Source organism: Erinaceus europaeus, chromosome 1 (assembly GCF_950295315.1).
Source record: "Erinaceus europaeus chromosome 1, mEriEur2.1, whole genome shotgun sequence".
Lineage (NCBI taxonomy): Eukaryota > Metazoa > Chordata > Mammalia > Eulipotyphla > Erinaceidae > Erinaceus > Erinaceus europaeus.
Window position 1 is genome coordinate 150897446 of NC_080162.1, and position 17074 is coordinate 150914519.

Here is a 17074-nt window from a genome sequence, read left to right on the forward strand (position 1 = left end):
GAGAGTCCTGTTCCCAGTATTACGTGTCAGAGTGATGCTCTGTTTTCTCTCTCTTTCTTCCTCACTCTCTCATTAATAAGTAAATAAATCTTCAGTGGATGAAATATTGGACTCTCAAGCGTGAGGTCCTGAGTTCGATCCCCAGCAGCACATGTGCCAGAGTGATGTCTGGTTCTTTCCCTCTCTCCTCTTATCTTTCTCATGAATAAATAAAATCTTTTTTTTTAAGTCAATAAATTCTTTTTTAAAATGCTCTTCATCACTTATCAGGGAGATATAAATCAGAACTATCCCTTCACACTTGTCAGAATGACCTATATAAGCAAGACCAGAAGTAATAAGCTGGTGAAGATGTGGAGAGAAAAGAACCCTTGTGCACTGTGGTAGGGATGCAAACTGGTCTGGTTTCCATGCAAAACAGTCTGGAGAGCTCTTGAAAAAAATAAAAAAAATATCAACCACACGATCTAGCAATTTTACTCCTAGGTATCTATCCAAAGAACACAAAAACTACACACACACACACACACAATTTTTTTTTTTTAAGTCTGCACTCCTGGAGTGGGTAGGTCACTCAGTGGGTAGGGTATACACACTTTATGGTGGGGCTTGAGTTCAAGTCCCAGCACCACGTGGGCACATCATGGACAGCAACAAGGGAATTCCATGGATGGTGGAACAGTGCTGTGGTCTCTCTCCCTTTCTCTGTCTCTAAGTGTAAAAAAGGGGGGGCAGGCCAGGAAAGCCACTTGATGGTATTGTACATGTATGAGGCCTGCACTCATTCTCAAGAGCTGCACTAAAAAAAAAAAAAAAAAAAAAAAAAATCGAAGGGCCAGGTGGTGCTGGTTAACGGCCTGGTTAAGTGCACAAGGACCCAGGTTCAAGCCCCTGGTCTCCACCAGCAGGAGTAAAGACTCACAAGTGGTGAAGCAGGGCTGTAGGTGTCTCTCTGTCTCTCTCCCTCTCTATCCTCCTTCCTCTCAATTTCTTGCTGTCCTATCAAATCAAATTAATAAAGTTAAAGAATATGTCAGGGGCTGGGTGGTATGCCCGGTGGAGTGCACATGTTACCATGTACAAGGACCCAGGTTAAAGCCTCCACTCTCCACTTGCAGGGGGTAAGCTTTATGAGTGACAAAGCACGTCTGTAAGTACTATTTTTCTCACCCTCTCTATCTCTCCCTCCCCTCTCAATTTCTCTCTGTCCTATCAAATAAAATGGGGAGAAAATGAAAGAAAGAAAGAAAGAAAGAAAGAAAGAAAGAAAGGAAGGAAGGAAGAAAGAGAAGAAGAGAAAATGGAAAAATAGCCACTAGGAGCTGTGAATCTGTAGTGTAGACACAAAGCCCCAGCAATAACCCTGGAGGCAAAATAAGTAATGAAGATATGAAAATTTGTCTTTTAAAAAATATATAAATCAGGAGTCGGGCGTAGCTCAGTGGGTTAAGTACAGGTGGCGCAAAGTGCAAGGACCGGCATAACCGGCATAAGGATCCCGGTTTGAGTCCCCAACTCCCTACCTGCAGGGAATTCGCTTCACAGGTGGAGAAGCAGGTCTGCAGGTGTCTGTCTTTCTCTCCCACTCTGTCTTCCCCTCCTCTCTCCATTTCTCTCTGTCCTATCCAACAACAATAACATCAATAACAATAACAATAACTACAACAATAAAACAAGAAGCACAAAAGGAAATAAAAATATATTTAAAAAAAAGAAACAGAAATTGGGAGGGAAGGAGGAGATAGGGAGAAAGACACTCATAGCGCTATCTCATGCCTCATCACGCTTTCCCTTTGCAGGTAGGAATTGGGGGACTTGAACCCAGTTTTTAAAAAATTTTTATTTATAAAATGGAAATATTGACAAGACCATAGAATAAGAGGGGTACTACTCCACACAATTCCCACCACCTGAACTCTGTATCTAATTCCCTCCCTTGATATCTTTCCCATTCTTCTCTGAGAGTATGGACCCAGGGTCATTATGGGGTATAGAAGGTGGAAGATCTGAATCCAGGTTCTTATGCATTGTAATATGTGTGCTCAGTGAGGCATGATACCATCTGAGAGGGGAGGGGAAGAAAGAGGGAGAGAGAGAAAGGCAGACACTGAAGACCTTCACTGTTTAGGAAGCGTTCCCCACTGCAGGTGGGGAGTAGGGGCTTAAACCCAGTCCTTGCACTGGTCCTTGTACTTAGTACTATGTGAGCTTTAACCAGATGTACCACCACCCAGCCCCATATTTTTTCTTATTGTTGTTTCTACATTTAAGCATTCACTGTTTTAAAATTACATATATATGCATATAAATGTTATTATTTTTTTAAATATATATATTTTTAAAGACTTTATTTATTAATGAGAAAGATAAGAGGAGAAAGAACCAGACATCACTCTGGCACATGTGCTGCCGGGGATAGAACTCAGGACCTCCTGCTTGAAAGTCCAAAGCTTTATCACTGCGCCACCTCCCCAACCACATATGCATATACATGTTCATAGATGGGTATGATGACTCTAACCCTCACACAACTGGTGCCACTTGAATGCTGACTGTGGCCTTGCCTGGGGCAGGTACACTAGGCCTCCTGCTTTCCATTGCTTTGTGTTTCTGCTCTGTTTTTCTGGGGGATCCCCTCAACTTTTTCTTCTGAGTCCCCAACTCAGTGGTTTCATTCTCAGAGCTAACTTGCACTCTCTAAATGTGACTTTTCTTCTCGCTGGAGTCTTTCCAGTCCAGCTCTCTCATCCTGGTGCTTTACTTCTGTCTCCAGGTCCTGCTCCTGTACTACCATCCTTCCCAGGGCAGTGAGGTGGGTAGCATGAGTGCAGCAGTCACCCCGGCCACCTGTCAGAGCAGATGCAGCCCACACTGCACTGCCGTCTGGAACCTGGGTCTCTCGAAGACACCTGTCCTGCTAAGCATGGTGTGTCACAGCCACTGGTTTGGACACCCCTGCATGACATCTGGTCATGGATACAGGAGCTGGCCAGCAAAGGTGGCTGCAGCCAGAACAATCCTTCTGTGTGTCATTGGTGCCAAAAGAGACTCTGATGGCTACCTGGGCCACCCGTGGGCAGGACTCCGTCTCCTGCAGAGCACGTGAGGAGAGCACCTGACCATCACACACCATGTGGAGGGGCCCCAGAGATACTTCAGGGGGTACAGAGAGCTCGGTGGGGTCCTAATCCAGGAAGGGGCTCCAGGGCCCTGTATTTCCAACTCCTTCTGCAAATACTTTGGCATGTCCTGTGCCCTAGGGGGTGGAAAACCAACCATAGCACAGGAGCTGGGTCCAAGCCCTCTCACAAGCCATGCTTGCCAGCTGGGTGGAAGTCCAGGGCCCCATTAGAACTTTGCTGTGGGCCTGGATATGAAGAAGAGCCTGTCCTCTTGGGGCCAAGGCCCAACTGGTCCCCATATACCCCCAGTACCAAGAGTCATGGTCTTCCTGTGACAGAGGGGTGCTGGGGAGGAATAAGTAAAGGACAAGGACAGTGTGGCTACCATAGGAGGGTTAGCTCCCCGCCTCAGTTTTAGTACTGTCCACCCTACACCATAGGAACCACTTCTACCTACTCACCCCCAGCACACACACACATCAAAGGACATAGACACAGACGTGGTATAGTAACCACACCCCCACATACACACACTTTATCTAAGCAGTACAGGTATAGTCATACCCAGGTCGGAGTGTGGAGAGAATGGAGGCTCCACAGACTATGGTATGAAGTAAGGGAATCCTCCAGCAACAGAGTGAACTGAGGGGGCAGAGGCCAAGTCTTTCCCACTGGTCAGTACCCGAGCTGTCTCCTACAGTCCCATGAAGTACCCCTCCACCCAAAAGGCCAAGGCTAAGGGCAGGTACTGCCTGGTCCAGCCTGTCTTACCGCAGCAGAACACCACCCGCATGGAGTCGTGCTTGGCCAGGCTCAGCATGGGCAGCATGGTGCTGAGGATGGATGTCAGGAAGGGCACCATGCCAAACACTGCAAGGGGGGGGGGGTTGTCACAGAGGCCCTGCCATGCACCCGTCCACCCTCATGGTCTGGCAGGAGACACCAAGCTTAGCAGCTCTGCCAAACACACTACAGGGGGAGCCAGGGCCCAGCTACCACACACCGTTGGAGATGGAGAGGTTGGCCAAGGTCTGAACAATGAAAGGGTGGGGCAGGAGGCCGGGTTGGAACTTGGTCAGCATCTCCTCCATCACTGGGCAAATGAAGCGCTTCCCCACAGCCACCAGGACACTGCTGGCAGCCTGCTGCCAGTCAGTCACCAGTTCCTGTGTCCAAAACCCTCAAGTGACTCACTGGCCCCCAGTGCACTGGGGCCTCAGCCCAAAATCCCTGAGGACAGCAAGATATGTGTCCTTAACAGAATGGACTGGGGTCAATGCTTTGTTTCCAGGCTCCCAGGCAGCACCTGTCAGAAACCTCATTTTCTCCCCCATCCCAACCTCCCACACCAATCAGGGTTCCTGCCAAGCACCCATTGCCTGCTGGAAAGGGAGGAAGCTCTGCCAAGGATGCTGGGTGCAGGGTGCACCAAGCATGGGGGAGCTGGCCCCAGGGTACCCATAATGGTTTGCAGAATTTTAGAATTCACCCCCTACTCCCATTTCTACCTCTGAAATCACGGCATATCCCCACGCCCTCAGCCGAGCTGAGGGGGAGGGGATATGCTGTGTACCTTCACCCTGGTCATCTCATTGGAGGCTAGGAAGATGATGGCCCTGGCTGTGTCCTTGTCCAACTTGTCGATGTGGCTGCTCACAACCGTCTCCATGGCCCTCAGGATCATCGTGCGGTAGGGATGTGCCAGCTGAGGACAGAGAACAGGGGACATGAGCCTTGTGTGGAGGACAATATGCTCTAGCAGTGATGCATTGAAGGCATGGGCCAGCCACTTGCCAGAACCCACTGGAAAGCTCCCATGAGGGCATGAGTGGGGAGTTCTAACAACAGGCCCTCCCTGCACCCACCAGTCTCTAGTCAGAAGGCTCACTGTCTGTTGCTGGCTCCCTGAGCCATGAGCTGACCAGGTCTCCAAAGATGTAATGTGAGGACAGCACTTGGGTCCCACAGATACCACAACCCAGCTATTCTGCTTGCTCTTGGGGCTCTGCCACCTGCATAGCCCCCACCAGTACCTCCCAACTGAGCAACTCTGACAGGCGAGAGCCCTGGTAATGGAGGGCATAGTAGTTGGTTTGCAGAAACAGGTAGGGGTCAATATAGAAAATAGGGTGCAGGGAGTCAGGTGGTAGCACAGTGGGTTAGGTGCAGGTGGTGCAAAGCGCAAGGATGGGTGTAAGGATCCCAGTTCGAGCTCCCAGCTCCCCACCTGCAGAGGGGTGGCTTCACAGGCGGTGAAGCAGGTCTGCAGGTGTCTGTCTTTCTCTCCCCCTCTCTGTTTTCCCCTCCTCTCTCCATTTCTCTGTCTTATCCAACAATGACAACGACAGCAATAACAACAACAATAATAACTACAACAATAAAAAACAACAAGGGCAACAAAAGGGAAAACAAATAAAGTGGTCCAGGAGGTGGCACAGTGGATAAAGCATAGGATTCTCAAGTATGAGGTCCTGAGTTCAATCCCTGGCAGCACATGTACCAGAGTGATGTCTGGTTCTTTCTCTCTCCTCCTATCTTTCTCATAAATAAATAAAAATAGGGTGCAGACTTGAAATGAGCTGAGTACCTGGGGAAGGTGTCACTGTCAAGGGGTGCTTAGTGGGCATGGAGACTGGAAGTGAGGGGCCAGGAAAGAATGTCTTGCCTTGGGGCCAGGCAGTGGCGCACCTGGTTAAGCACACACATTACAGTGCACAAGGACCTGGGTACAAGCCCCTGGTCCCCACCTGCAGAGGGAAAGCTTCATGAGTGGTGAAACAGGGCTATAGGTGTCTCTCTGTCTCTCTCCCTCTCTATTTCCCTGTTCCTCTCAATTTCTTGCTGTTGCTATCCAATAATAAAATACAAAAAAAAAAATTCAAAAATGTCTTGCCTCACCCTGAGGACTCCACTCTGAATGGACCATACAGACAGGGTTCAGCCTAGGGGTATACATAGTAGGTGCCCAGGTAGTGGAGAAGCAGAGGAAGCCTGAGGGTATGATCTTTTGGAAGCCCTCCCTGTTCACCCTGCAGACGTGAGTCAGCCGCCCCAGTGTCCATACCAGGAGCACATGCTTCTTGAGGTAAGAACTGAGGGGCAGGGTGCAGGGTGCAGCTTGTATGTGTCACCTGGCCCACTATTCTCCTGCAGTCACAATGCCCTCTGAACAGTACATTTCAAGTCACACCAATCACCATTTTTAGTTGCTTTTTCTTTATTTTCTCATGCATCAGGGCCTTATAAGGATAGGGGTGTTATATATATATATATACATATATATATCTCCCCCAAGCAAGAGGGAGGCATGGCGTTCCTAGAGTAAGTTCTGTGGGCCTGCTCTGGTCCCATTCTTCAGTGCTATGTGACACTGCTCAGGGGTCTCGAGTTGTGTAACTGGAAACCAAAATGCCCATGAGAAAAATGCACTATCTTAAAAAAGGTCAGAGGACTCCAGATCCTCTTTGAAAAGCCACCTAAGTGTGTATTACCCCAGCTCCAGAACCCAGATGAACTTGTCCTAACTATGGTGTTAAGCATTCAGTGTCTAAAGCCCAGCCCTTCCTCCCACTCAGGTGTACCCTTCAAGGACAGTGAGCATGGTAACAATACTCTTTTGTAAAAATGCATAACTATATCTGGGAAGAGAAGTGTCCAACTGATGGGATCCTTCAAAGTTCCCCTCTCTCTCTTTTCCTTTATTTATTTTTAAAAGGAAATCTTTAAAAAAATTTAAAAATATTTATTTATTCCCTTTTGTTGCCTTGTTTTTTTTATTGTTGTAGTTATTATTGTTGTTATTGATGTCCTTGTTGTTGGATAGGACAGAAAGAAATGGAGAGAGGAGAGGAAGACAGAGATGGGGAGAGAAAGACAGACACCTGCAGACCTGCTTCACCACCTGTGAACTGACTCCCCTGCAGGTGGGGAGCCAGGGGCTTGAACTGGCATCTTCACGCTGGTCCTTGCACTTTGTGCCACGTGCGCTTAACCTACTGCACTACCGTCCAACCTTTTTATTTATTTTTTTAAGCAAGGTCCTGTGCAAGCAGGATTTCACCCCCCTCCCCCAGGTTTTTTTTTTTTTTTCATTCAGAAGAGAAAGAAACCAGATCCTTGGAGCTTCCCCTCCCCCATGAAACCTCCCATGTGGTACCAGGCTCAAATCTGGCAAGGAATACATCCTTCCAGGTAAGTGCTCTCTCTCTCTCTCTCTCTCTCTCTCTCTCTCTCTCTCTCTCTGCCTCAGCTCTTCTCTCTCTCTTTCTCTCTACTGAAATATAGGCTAGGTAGACAGCATAATGGTTATGCAAAAATATTTTCATGCCTGAGTCACCAAAGGTCCCAGGTTCAATCCCCAGCACCACCATCAGCCAGAATTGAGCTGTGCTCTGGTGAAATACAATAAAATAAGCCCTAAATAATAAATTTAGCTCCTGAGCCACTTCTCCAGTATATTGAAATACATAAAACTGCAGTCCAGAAGGTGGCATAGTGGCTAGAGTTTTGGGCCAAAGTGCATGAGGTTCCAAGTTTCATCCCTGGCACTGCATTTATGAAAGTGAAACCCTGGTTCTCTCTTCTCTTTCTAGCATTTTGTTTTGCTTTTGTCATAGCCAAGGCTTCACCAGTCCAGGACAAACTCTTCAGAAAAAGAGACAGAGGGGAGAGGGAGAGAAAGAAAGACACCATGGCAGCAAAGCTTCCAGTGTAGTGGAGGCTAGGCTTAAACCAGGGTTGCATTCATGACAAAGCAGACACATTATCCAGGTGTGCTATCTTGCAGCCCTCTCCCTAGTGTTAATAATTAGTGTTAATAGATTTAAAAGAAAAAAGGCACATAAATATAAAATACATAGAATTTACTGTCTTAACCATATTCAAGTGCACAGCTCAGTGGCATTAAGTGTTTTCACACCACTGTGCAACAATGACTGCCATCCACATTCAGAACTCTCCTTTCCATTCCCAAGGCACTGCTCAGCTCTGGTTGATGGTGGTGCTGGGGATTGAACCTGGGACATCAGAGCCTCAGGCATGAAAGTCTGCAATATAACCACTGTTATCCCCCTGGCCCAACCCTCAAGACCTTTCATCTTACAAAATAGAAACTATCCCTACACCCCATCTGCCCTGGTAACACCATCCACTTTGTCATTGTGACCATGACCACCCTGAGTATCTCACTGGAATGAAATTGTAAGTGAAGAGTCTTGGGCTTGGGAGACAGCATAATATTTATATAAGAGACTTTTATTCCTGAGGCTCCCAGGTCTTGATTTCACTCCCCAGAACCACCATAAACCAGAGCCAAACAGCGTTCTGATCTTTCTCTCTGTATCTCTCATTAAAATAAAATTAAGCATATATATTTTGGCAGAGTACTGCTCAGCTCTGGTTTATGGTAGTGTGTGGGATTGAACCTGGAAGCATAAAAGTCTAGTTGCATAACCTTTATATTATCTCGCCCACCCCTCAAACATAAATTATGTTATTGGGGGCCAGGTGTTGGCACACCCAGATAAATGTACATATCCATGTGCAAGGACCTGGGTTCGAGCCCCCATGCCCCACCTGCAGGGAGGGACGCTTCATAAACAATGAAGCAGGTCTACAGGTGTTTTTCTTCTAAACTTATCTCCCCTCCCCTCTCAATTTTTCTCTATCTTGTCAGGTAAAAACAGAAAGAAAAGAAAAAGGAGAAAAAAAAAAAAAGGCTACCAGGAATGGTGGATGCATAGTGCTGACATTAAGCCCCCGAGATAACCCTGGTGGCAATAAATTTTTTTTTAAATAGTTATTTAAAAAAATAAGTGAATTAGGAGTCGGGCGGTAGCGCAGCGGGTTAAGCACACATGGCACAAAGCACAAGGACCTGCATAAAGATCCCAGTTTGAGCCCCCAGCTCCCCACCTGCAGGGGAGTCGCTTCACAGATGGTGAAGCAGGTCTGCAGGTGTCTATCTTTCTCTCTCCTTCTCTGTCTTCCCCATCTCTCTCCATTTCTCTCTGTCCTATCTAACAATGACGACATCAACAACAATAACAATAATAGCTACAACAACAATGAAAAACAAGGGCAATAAAAGGGAAAATAAATATAAAAAAATAAAAATTAAAAAAAAATGTGAAGTGAATGGTTTTGCTGTGACTGGTTTATGTAGCTCAGCATTATGTCCTCAATGTCTGTCCATTTTGTAGCATGTACCAGGATTTTCTCCATTTTTTCCGTAAGACTGAACAATGTTCCAGCATTCCATCATGTGGATGGGCCACATTTTGCTTCTTCATCCAAGGATCCAGGCTGAGTCCCTGTTGTTTTTGTGACTGATGAGCACAGCCAGGGCCCTGGAGACACACCCACAAGTGGGATCACTGGGTCACATGCAGTTCTATTTTTATTTTGCTGAAGAACCTCTACAATGTTTTCCACAGCAGCTGCATCATTCTCCATTCCCACCAATAGTGCAGCAGAGATCCAATCCTCAACTTTCCCATATCTTTGCCAACATTTGTTATTTTTATTTCTTTTTTAAAGACAGAAACCATTCTAGTAAGTGTGAGGGGACATCTCATTTTGATTTATATTCTCCTGACAATTAGTAATGTCGAGCAGTATTTTTTTGTCACTGCTGGAGCTTTACAACTCTTTTTTTTAATATTTTTAAATTTATTTATTATCCCTTTTGTTGCCCTTGTTTTTTTATTGTTGTAGTTATTATTATTGTTGTTATTGATATCGTTGTTGTTAGGACAGAGAGAAATGGAGAGAGCAGGGGAAGAAAGAGGGGGGGAGAGAAAGACAGACACCTGCAGACCTGTTTCACTGCCTGTGAAGCGACTCCCCTGCAGGTGGGGGGCCGGGGACTTGAACCAGGATCCTTACACAGGTCCTTGTGCTTAACCCGTTAACCACATGCGCTTAACCCGTTGCACTACCGCCTGACTCCCATTTTTTTAAAGATTTTAAAGAACATTTATTTATTTATTGTCCCTTTTGTTGCCCTTGTTATTTTTTAATTGTTGTAGTTATTGTTGTTATTGATGACATCATTGTTGGATAGGACAGAGAGAAGTGGAGAGAGGAGGGAAAGACAGAGACGGGGATAGAAAGACACCTACAGACCTGCTTCACCACTTGTGAAGTGACTCCCCTGCAGGTGGGGAGCCAGGGGCTCCAACTGGGATCCTTAGCTGGTCCTTGCACTTTGCACCACGGGTGCTTAATCCGCTGCGCTACCACCAGACGCCTTCGTTAAAGATTCTTACATTAATCCACTATCAGATATAGGGTTGGCAAATCTCTCCTATCCCATGGGCTTTCTTTTCACTGTCTTTTTCATGCAGTGCTAGAGAGTAGAGTCCAGGACCTTGTGCTTGTGAGAATGCACTGAGCTGCCTCCTCTTACAATTTCTTACTCATTATTATTATTTTAGCAAGAGGAGAGAGGGAAAGATAAAAACAGATGACACCACAGCGCTGCTCCACTGTCCATGGAGTTCCCTTGCTGTCACAATGCCTCCACGTGGTGTAGAGTTCAAACCCAGGTACAGCAAGGTGGCTGCTCTACTGACTCTACTCTTCTCCCAGCCTATGGAGAGTCTTTTTTTGTTTGTTTTTTACCAGAGCACTGCTCAGCTCTGGCTTATGGTGGTGTGGGGGATTGAACTTGGGACTTTGGAGCCTCAGGCACAAGTGTCTCTTTGCATGACCATTAGGCTATGATGTTGATGTCATTGTTCTTGGATAGGACAGAGAGAAATGGAGAGAGGAGAGGAAGACAGAGAAGGGGAGAGAGAGACATCTGCAGAACTGTTTCACCTTCTTTTTAAAAAATATTTATTTATTTATTCCTTTTTGTTGTCCTTGTTTTATTGTTGTAGTTATTGTTGTTGTTATTGATGTTGTTGTTGGATAGGACAGAGAGAAAGGAGAGAGGAGGGGAAGACAGAGAGGGGGAGAGAAAGATAGACACCTGCAGACCTGCTTCACTGCCTGTGAAGCGACTCCCCTGCAAGTAAGGAGCCGGGGGCTTGAACCAGAATTCTTAGACCAGTCCTTACACTTCACACCACCTATGCTTAACCTGCTGCATTAACGCCCGAACCCCTATGGAGAATTTTTTTTTTTTTTTGCCTCCAGGGTTATTGCCAGGGCTCGGTACCTGTACCACGAATCCACTGCTCCTGGAGGCCATTTTTTCCCTTTTGTTACCCTAGTTGTTTTACCATTGTTGTGGTTATTATTATTGTTATTGATGTCATTATTATTGGATAGGACAGAGAGAAATGGAGGGGGGAGAAGACAGAGAGGGGGAGAGAAAGACAGACACCTGCAAACCTGTTTCACAAGCGACTCCCCTCCAGGTAGGGAGCTGGGGGCTGGAACCGGAATCCTTCTGTAGGTCCTTGAGCTTTGTGCCAAGTGCGCTTAACCCACTGCGCTACTTTGGAGAGTCTTTTAATGCAAAAAACTTTCTTTTTTTTTTTTTGTCTTCAGGGTTATCGCTGGGGCTTGGTGCCTGCACTATGAATTCACGGCTTCTGGAGGCCACTATTCCCATTTTGTTGTCCTTGTTGTTGTTATTATTATTGTTGCTATAGCTGTTGTTGTCGGATAGAACAGAGAGAAATGGAGAGAGGAGGGGAGGATAGAGAGGGGGAGAGAAATATAGACACCTGCAGACCTGCTTCACTGCCCATGAAGTGACCTACCCCTGCAGGTAGGGAGCTGGGGGCTCGAACAGAGATCCTTACGCCGGTCCTTGCGCTTTGTGCCATGTGTGCTGTGCTCCCACCTGGCCCCCCAAAACTTAAAATTTATCCATGGTATCCATGAAATCACCACCAGGGTAGGGGTAGATAGCATAATGGTTATGCAAAGTGACTCTCATGCCTGAGGTTCCTAAGTCCCAGATTCAATTCCCCATACCACCATAAACCAGAGCTGAGCTAAAAAAAAAAAACAAACAACAACTGTATAGTCACAGGGTTAAACACACACACACACACACACACACACACACGCATACACACATATATCACCACCAAAGCCACTTTCATGAAGCTTTTACTTCCTGCTTTTCCTTTATAATTTTTATCATTTGGGGGCTTAGGTTTAGGTCACTGATCCAACTTTAGTCATTTGTAAAGGCTATGTGGGTGACCTAGTACTACCTATTCAGAAGGCTTGTCTTTCCCCACTACATGGTCTTGGCACCCTTGTGAAGTCACTTGACCATGTACTGTTTCGGGAATTCCCAAAACTGAGCTTGTCTGCTCAATGAAATTAAATGGATGACCAGATTAGCTGCATGTGACTCTAGGTCACATGGCCACCATGTGATCCCAGTGTATGTGATGACTAGTCTCTAAGGCCCTGATGTGGGTGTGCAAAAGCAGGTTACTTAAGTAGACTTGACATTTTGCCCCCAGTAGGACAATTTAGTCCACTCTACTCCAGTCTCAGTTTGAATATAAAAAAGTACCAAGTGCTAATCTATTTCCTGATGTTCAGGTCTACTATTCTTTCTGTGATCTGGGAACCAATTCTACTTCTTACAATGTGTTTGAGAGATGCTAGATCAGAAAGGGCACCCTCATGGTAGGTCCTGGCTCCACGCCTTTTGACCCTGTAGCTCCTGGTGTTGGAGGTTCACCTGTACCTTCTGATTTTCCTTCTGCAGGGCTAGAGCCTCTCCTGGCATAGGCCTTTAACAGCTTTTGCAGTTTCAGATGACTATAGAGAAGAGGCCCCTATCCCTTCTGCCATTTGAGGGCAGGGAGCAGGTGGCCTTGCCCAGGGAAGTGTGCCTCTCGGGACAGCATATCAGTTGGCACCTTGCTCTTAGACACTCAGCCTCCAGACCTGTAAGAGAAGTGGTGGCTCCTTCACAAGTATAGGGTCTGTTTGTCCCTGAGTCTACCCTGCCTGTGATGGACTTGATACAACTTCCCACTAACTTGCAGCTACTATAAATAGGCAAATATGAAGAAAAGGGTTCTTTAAAAAAATTTTTCAGTTGCCCTAATATGGGAGTCCTGAAATTCCCAAACAGACATGATGGGCCTATACCTTGAATAAATCCCTTTCTCCATTGTTACTGGTCATTTCTATCAGGAACAACCAATAGACCCTTTTGTGGGCCCCCATAGGACCTTGCCCTCAACTTGGATCAACAACAGTAGAGAATGTTCCATCCTCCGAAGGGAGTATAGACAACAGACTCTATGCTACACCTGAAGCAATATTGGGGCAGCTTGGAATATTCCTACTCATGACCACAGAATGTGAGCTCAGATCTACAGGGATGCAGAGGTCACAAAGGCTCCTAAGCTGAATATGGGCCCCAGATCACATCAAATCAATGGGGTTTACAGTCAACAACATTTATACCCCTTTCCCATATTAGGGAGCTACTCTCTTCCCTGATCCAGATTTCTGGTCTTTTTTCCAGCCATGACATCATCTCCCCAGACAATAACTTGGATCCACTTGCATATCAGACTTCAGGCTCAGGGGGAAAAAGGAGAAGAAGGAAAAAACAAAACAAAACAAACAAACAAAAACACTAGTATAGCCATAGGCCCTTTGGAATATAACTAAAATATGCCTACTAGCTATCTACAAAATGGAGGAAACCCCCCCCCCCAACTCTTCATCTGCACTACTCCAGCCTTTAGGTCCATGACTGTTCAAAAATTTGTTTGGCTTTGTATGTTAATTCTCTTTTCAGCCACCAGGTTCCAGATGCTAGCATGATGCCGACCAGACTTCCCTGGACAGACAGCTCCACCAATGTGTCCTGGAGCTCCGCTTCCCTAGAGCCCTTCCCCACTAGGGAAAGAGAGAGACAGGCTGGGAGTATGGATAGACCTGTCAATGCCCATGTTCAGCGGGGAAAAAATTACAGAAGCCAGCGCTTCAACCTTCTGCATCCCACAATGACCTTGGGTCCATATTCCCAGAGGGTTAAAGAATAAGAAAGCTATCAGGGGAGGGGATGGAATACAGAGTTCTGGTGGTAGGAATTGTGTGGAGTTGTACTCCTCTTATCCTATGGTTTAGTCAATGTATCCTTTTTATAATAAAACATTTTTTAAAAAATTTAGTTAAGGGGGCTGGGCTGTGGCACACCCAGTTAAATGCACCCAGATTCAAGCCCCTGGCCCCCACCTATAGGGGGATACTTAATGAGTAATGAAGTAGGTCTGCAGAAATCTTTTTTTCCCTTTCTCATTTTATTTATTTATTACTGGCTATAACAGAGAGAAATTGAGGGGGAGGGGAGACAGAGAAGAGGGGACACCAGCAGCTCTACCTCGCCACATGTGAAGCTATCCCACTGCAGGTGGGGACTAGAAGCCTGAACCTGGGTCTTTGCACTGTAATGTGTGTGTGCATAACCAGGTGTGCCACCACCTGGCCACAGGTGTCTGTCGTCTTCTCTCCCTCGCTGTCTACCCCTACATTCTCAATTTCTCCCTGTGCTGTCAAATACAAATAGAAAGAGAAAAAAGGGGGTAAGGGGAATGGCTGCTAAGAGAGGTGGATTTGTCATGCAAACACGGAGCCCCAGTGATAACCCTGGTAGTAATAAAAATAAATTAATAGGAAGTTGGGCGGCAGTGTAGCAGGTTAAGCACACGTGGCATAAAGCACAAGGACCAGCATAAGGATCCCAGTTCAAGTCCCCGGCTCCCCACCTGCAGGGGAGTGGCTTCACAGGTGGTGAAGCAGGTCTGCAAGTGTCTATCTTTCTCTCCCTCTCTCTGTCTTCCCCTCCTCTCTCCATTTCTCTCTGTCCTATCCAAAAACGACGACATTAATAACAACAACAATAAAACAACATGGCAACAAAAAGGGAAAATAAATAAATGTGTTAAAAAGTTTAAAAAATAAACGAATAAATATAATTTAAAAAATAAAAGAAAAAAGTTTTTAAAAAAGTTAAAGGAACCAAAATGTCTATTTAAAAGGAATAAAATTAGTGCTAGAGAAAAAGCATAATGGTCATCCAAAAGGACTCTCAAGCCTAAGGCTCTGAAGTTCCAGGTAAAATCCCCAGCACCATCATAGGCCAGAACAGAGGAGCGCTGAGTGATACTCTGGCTCCTCTCTCTCTCTCTCTCTCTCTCTCTCTGTCTCTCTCTCTCAAGTAAATAAATACATCTTTAAAATCATGAATGAAAGTCTAGGAGCTAGCTTACCTAGTAGAGCACATAATTTATTATGCCCCAGGACCCAGGTTCAAGTCCCCAGCCACCACATAGTATTTACACCATGTAATAGGGAAGCTTCAAAAGCAGTGAATCAATACTGTAGTGTCTCTGTTCCTCTCTCTCTCTCTCTCTCTCTCTCTCTCTCTTCCAGAGTACTGCTCAATTCTTATTTATGGTGGTACAAGGAGCTGAACCTGGGAAATCAGAGTCTCAGGCATTAAAGTCTTTTGTATAACCATTATGCTATTTCCCCCATGCTTGACTTCTCTCTCACCCTTCTTTCAGAGGGAGAGGGAGAAAGGGAAAAGGCCAGTGAAAAAGCTCACTTGGCTAGTGCTCTGCTTTGCCATGTGTGCAGCCCAGCTACAAGCCCAGCCCCCACTGCATTGAAGGAAGCTTCGGTGCTGTAATGTCTTTCCTTTTTTATATATATGTTGATGTTGTAAGCTTTAAAAACTATTTTATTGTGGCCCAGGAGGTGGTGCATTGGATAAGGCTTTGGACTCTCAAGCATGAGGTCCCAAGTTCAATCCCCAGCAGCACATGTACCAGAGTGATGTCTGGTTCTTTCTCTCTCTCTCTCCTATCATTTCTCATGAACAAATAAATAAAATATTTTTTTGAAAAAAGTATTTCATTTATTTGGTAGAGATAGAGAAATATATAAAGATTCCCACCTACGGGGGTAAATCTTCACGAGCATTGAAGCAGGGCTGCAGGTGTCTCTCTGTCTCTCTCCCTTTCTATCTCCCTCTCCCCTCTCAATTTCTCTCCATCTCTACTATCCAATAATAAACAAATAAATAAAAATAAAAAAGAAATATATAAAGAATGGAGAGATATGGAGGGAGGGAAGAAGGGAGAGAGATACCTGTAGCACTGCTTCAGCTGCTCATGAAGCTTTCCCCCTGCAGGTGGAAATCAAGGTCTTGAGCCTGGGCCCTTGCACAACACCACTTCTGGCCCTCTCTCTCTGCCTCTCTCTTAAAGTGAGGGAGGCAGCATACTAGCCTGGTAACAGCACAATATTCATGCATGGGACCCAGGTTTGAGCCTGGCTCACATAGAACTGGATAAGCTTTACTGCCATGGTGTCTTTCCCTTACTCTCTCTCTCTCTCTCTCTCTCTCTCTCTCTCCATATGTATGAAAAAGTCAGCCCAAAGCAGTGAGGTCTCAGAGATGACAAACAAGCAAACAACAGAAGTGGTGAAATTATGCAGACATAACTGACAGAGTTAATAATAATATAAAATCATAAATGAACCCAGAAATGAGAAGCATGAAGCACCTTCTATTTTCCTGAGTCACTAGCAATAATAAATTTCTTTTAACCATTTGTGGGATTCTGTGGCCACTTCCTCAAAGAGCAAGGCATCCCTAACTCTAACAATCAGACCCTGGTTTCTGGTGTCAGCATGGTGGGACTTTCTGGTCACCACAGGAGATGCCCCAGCACCCAGCACAAATGGTATGGAAGCCGCACCAAGCAAACTTAGCACCCACGCCATCAGGGCACTACCCAGACACAGACCCGAATGGCCCCCATCCAGTCCCAGCAGGTCAGCAATGAGTGAAGGCTAAGAACAATGAGGACTGAGGGGAGACAGGGCAGAGTCACTCCCAGATGTCACAGGGCTACAGCCAGACTGGGCAACTTTCCCCAAGTTGGCAGTTGAGAAATAGTCATGTTGCAAAGAGATCAGATCATTTTTTATACATCAACATACCA

At 45.9% G+C, this 17074-nt stretch overlaps 1 protein-coding gene across 7 annotated transcripts in view; it reads right to left on the bottom strand.

Annotated features, from left to right (window-relative positions):
- MROH1 (maestro heat like repeat family member 1) overlaps positions 1-17074 on the bottom strand; it is a 62428-nt gene that overhangs the window by 36757 nt on the left and 8597 nt on the right. For all 7 annotated transcript variants that reach the window (XR_009551520.1, XM_060197474.1, XM_016185166.2 and 4 more), the window contains exons 4-6: positions 4696-4827; positions 4126-4288; positions 3894-3992 (exon numbers count right to left, since the gene is read on the bottom strand). Coding sequence is in view for 6 of the 7 variants with exons in the window: in XM_060197474.1 (XP_060053457.1) it covers positions 3894-3992; positions 4126-4288; positions 4696-4827 (394 nt within the window). In the remaining variant the exon portion in view is untranslated. The remainder of the gene's footprint in view (positions 1-3893; positions 3993-4125; positions 4289-4695; positions 4828-17074) is intronic.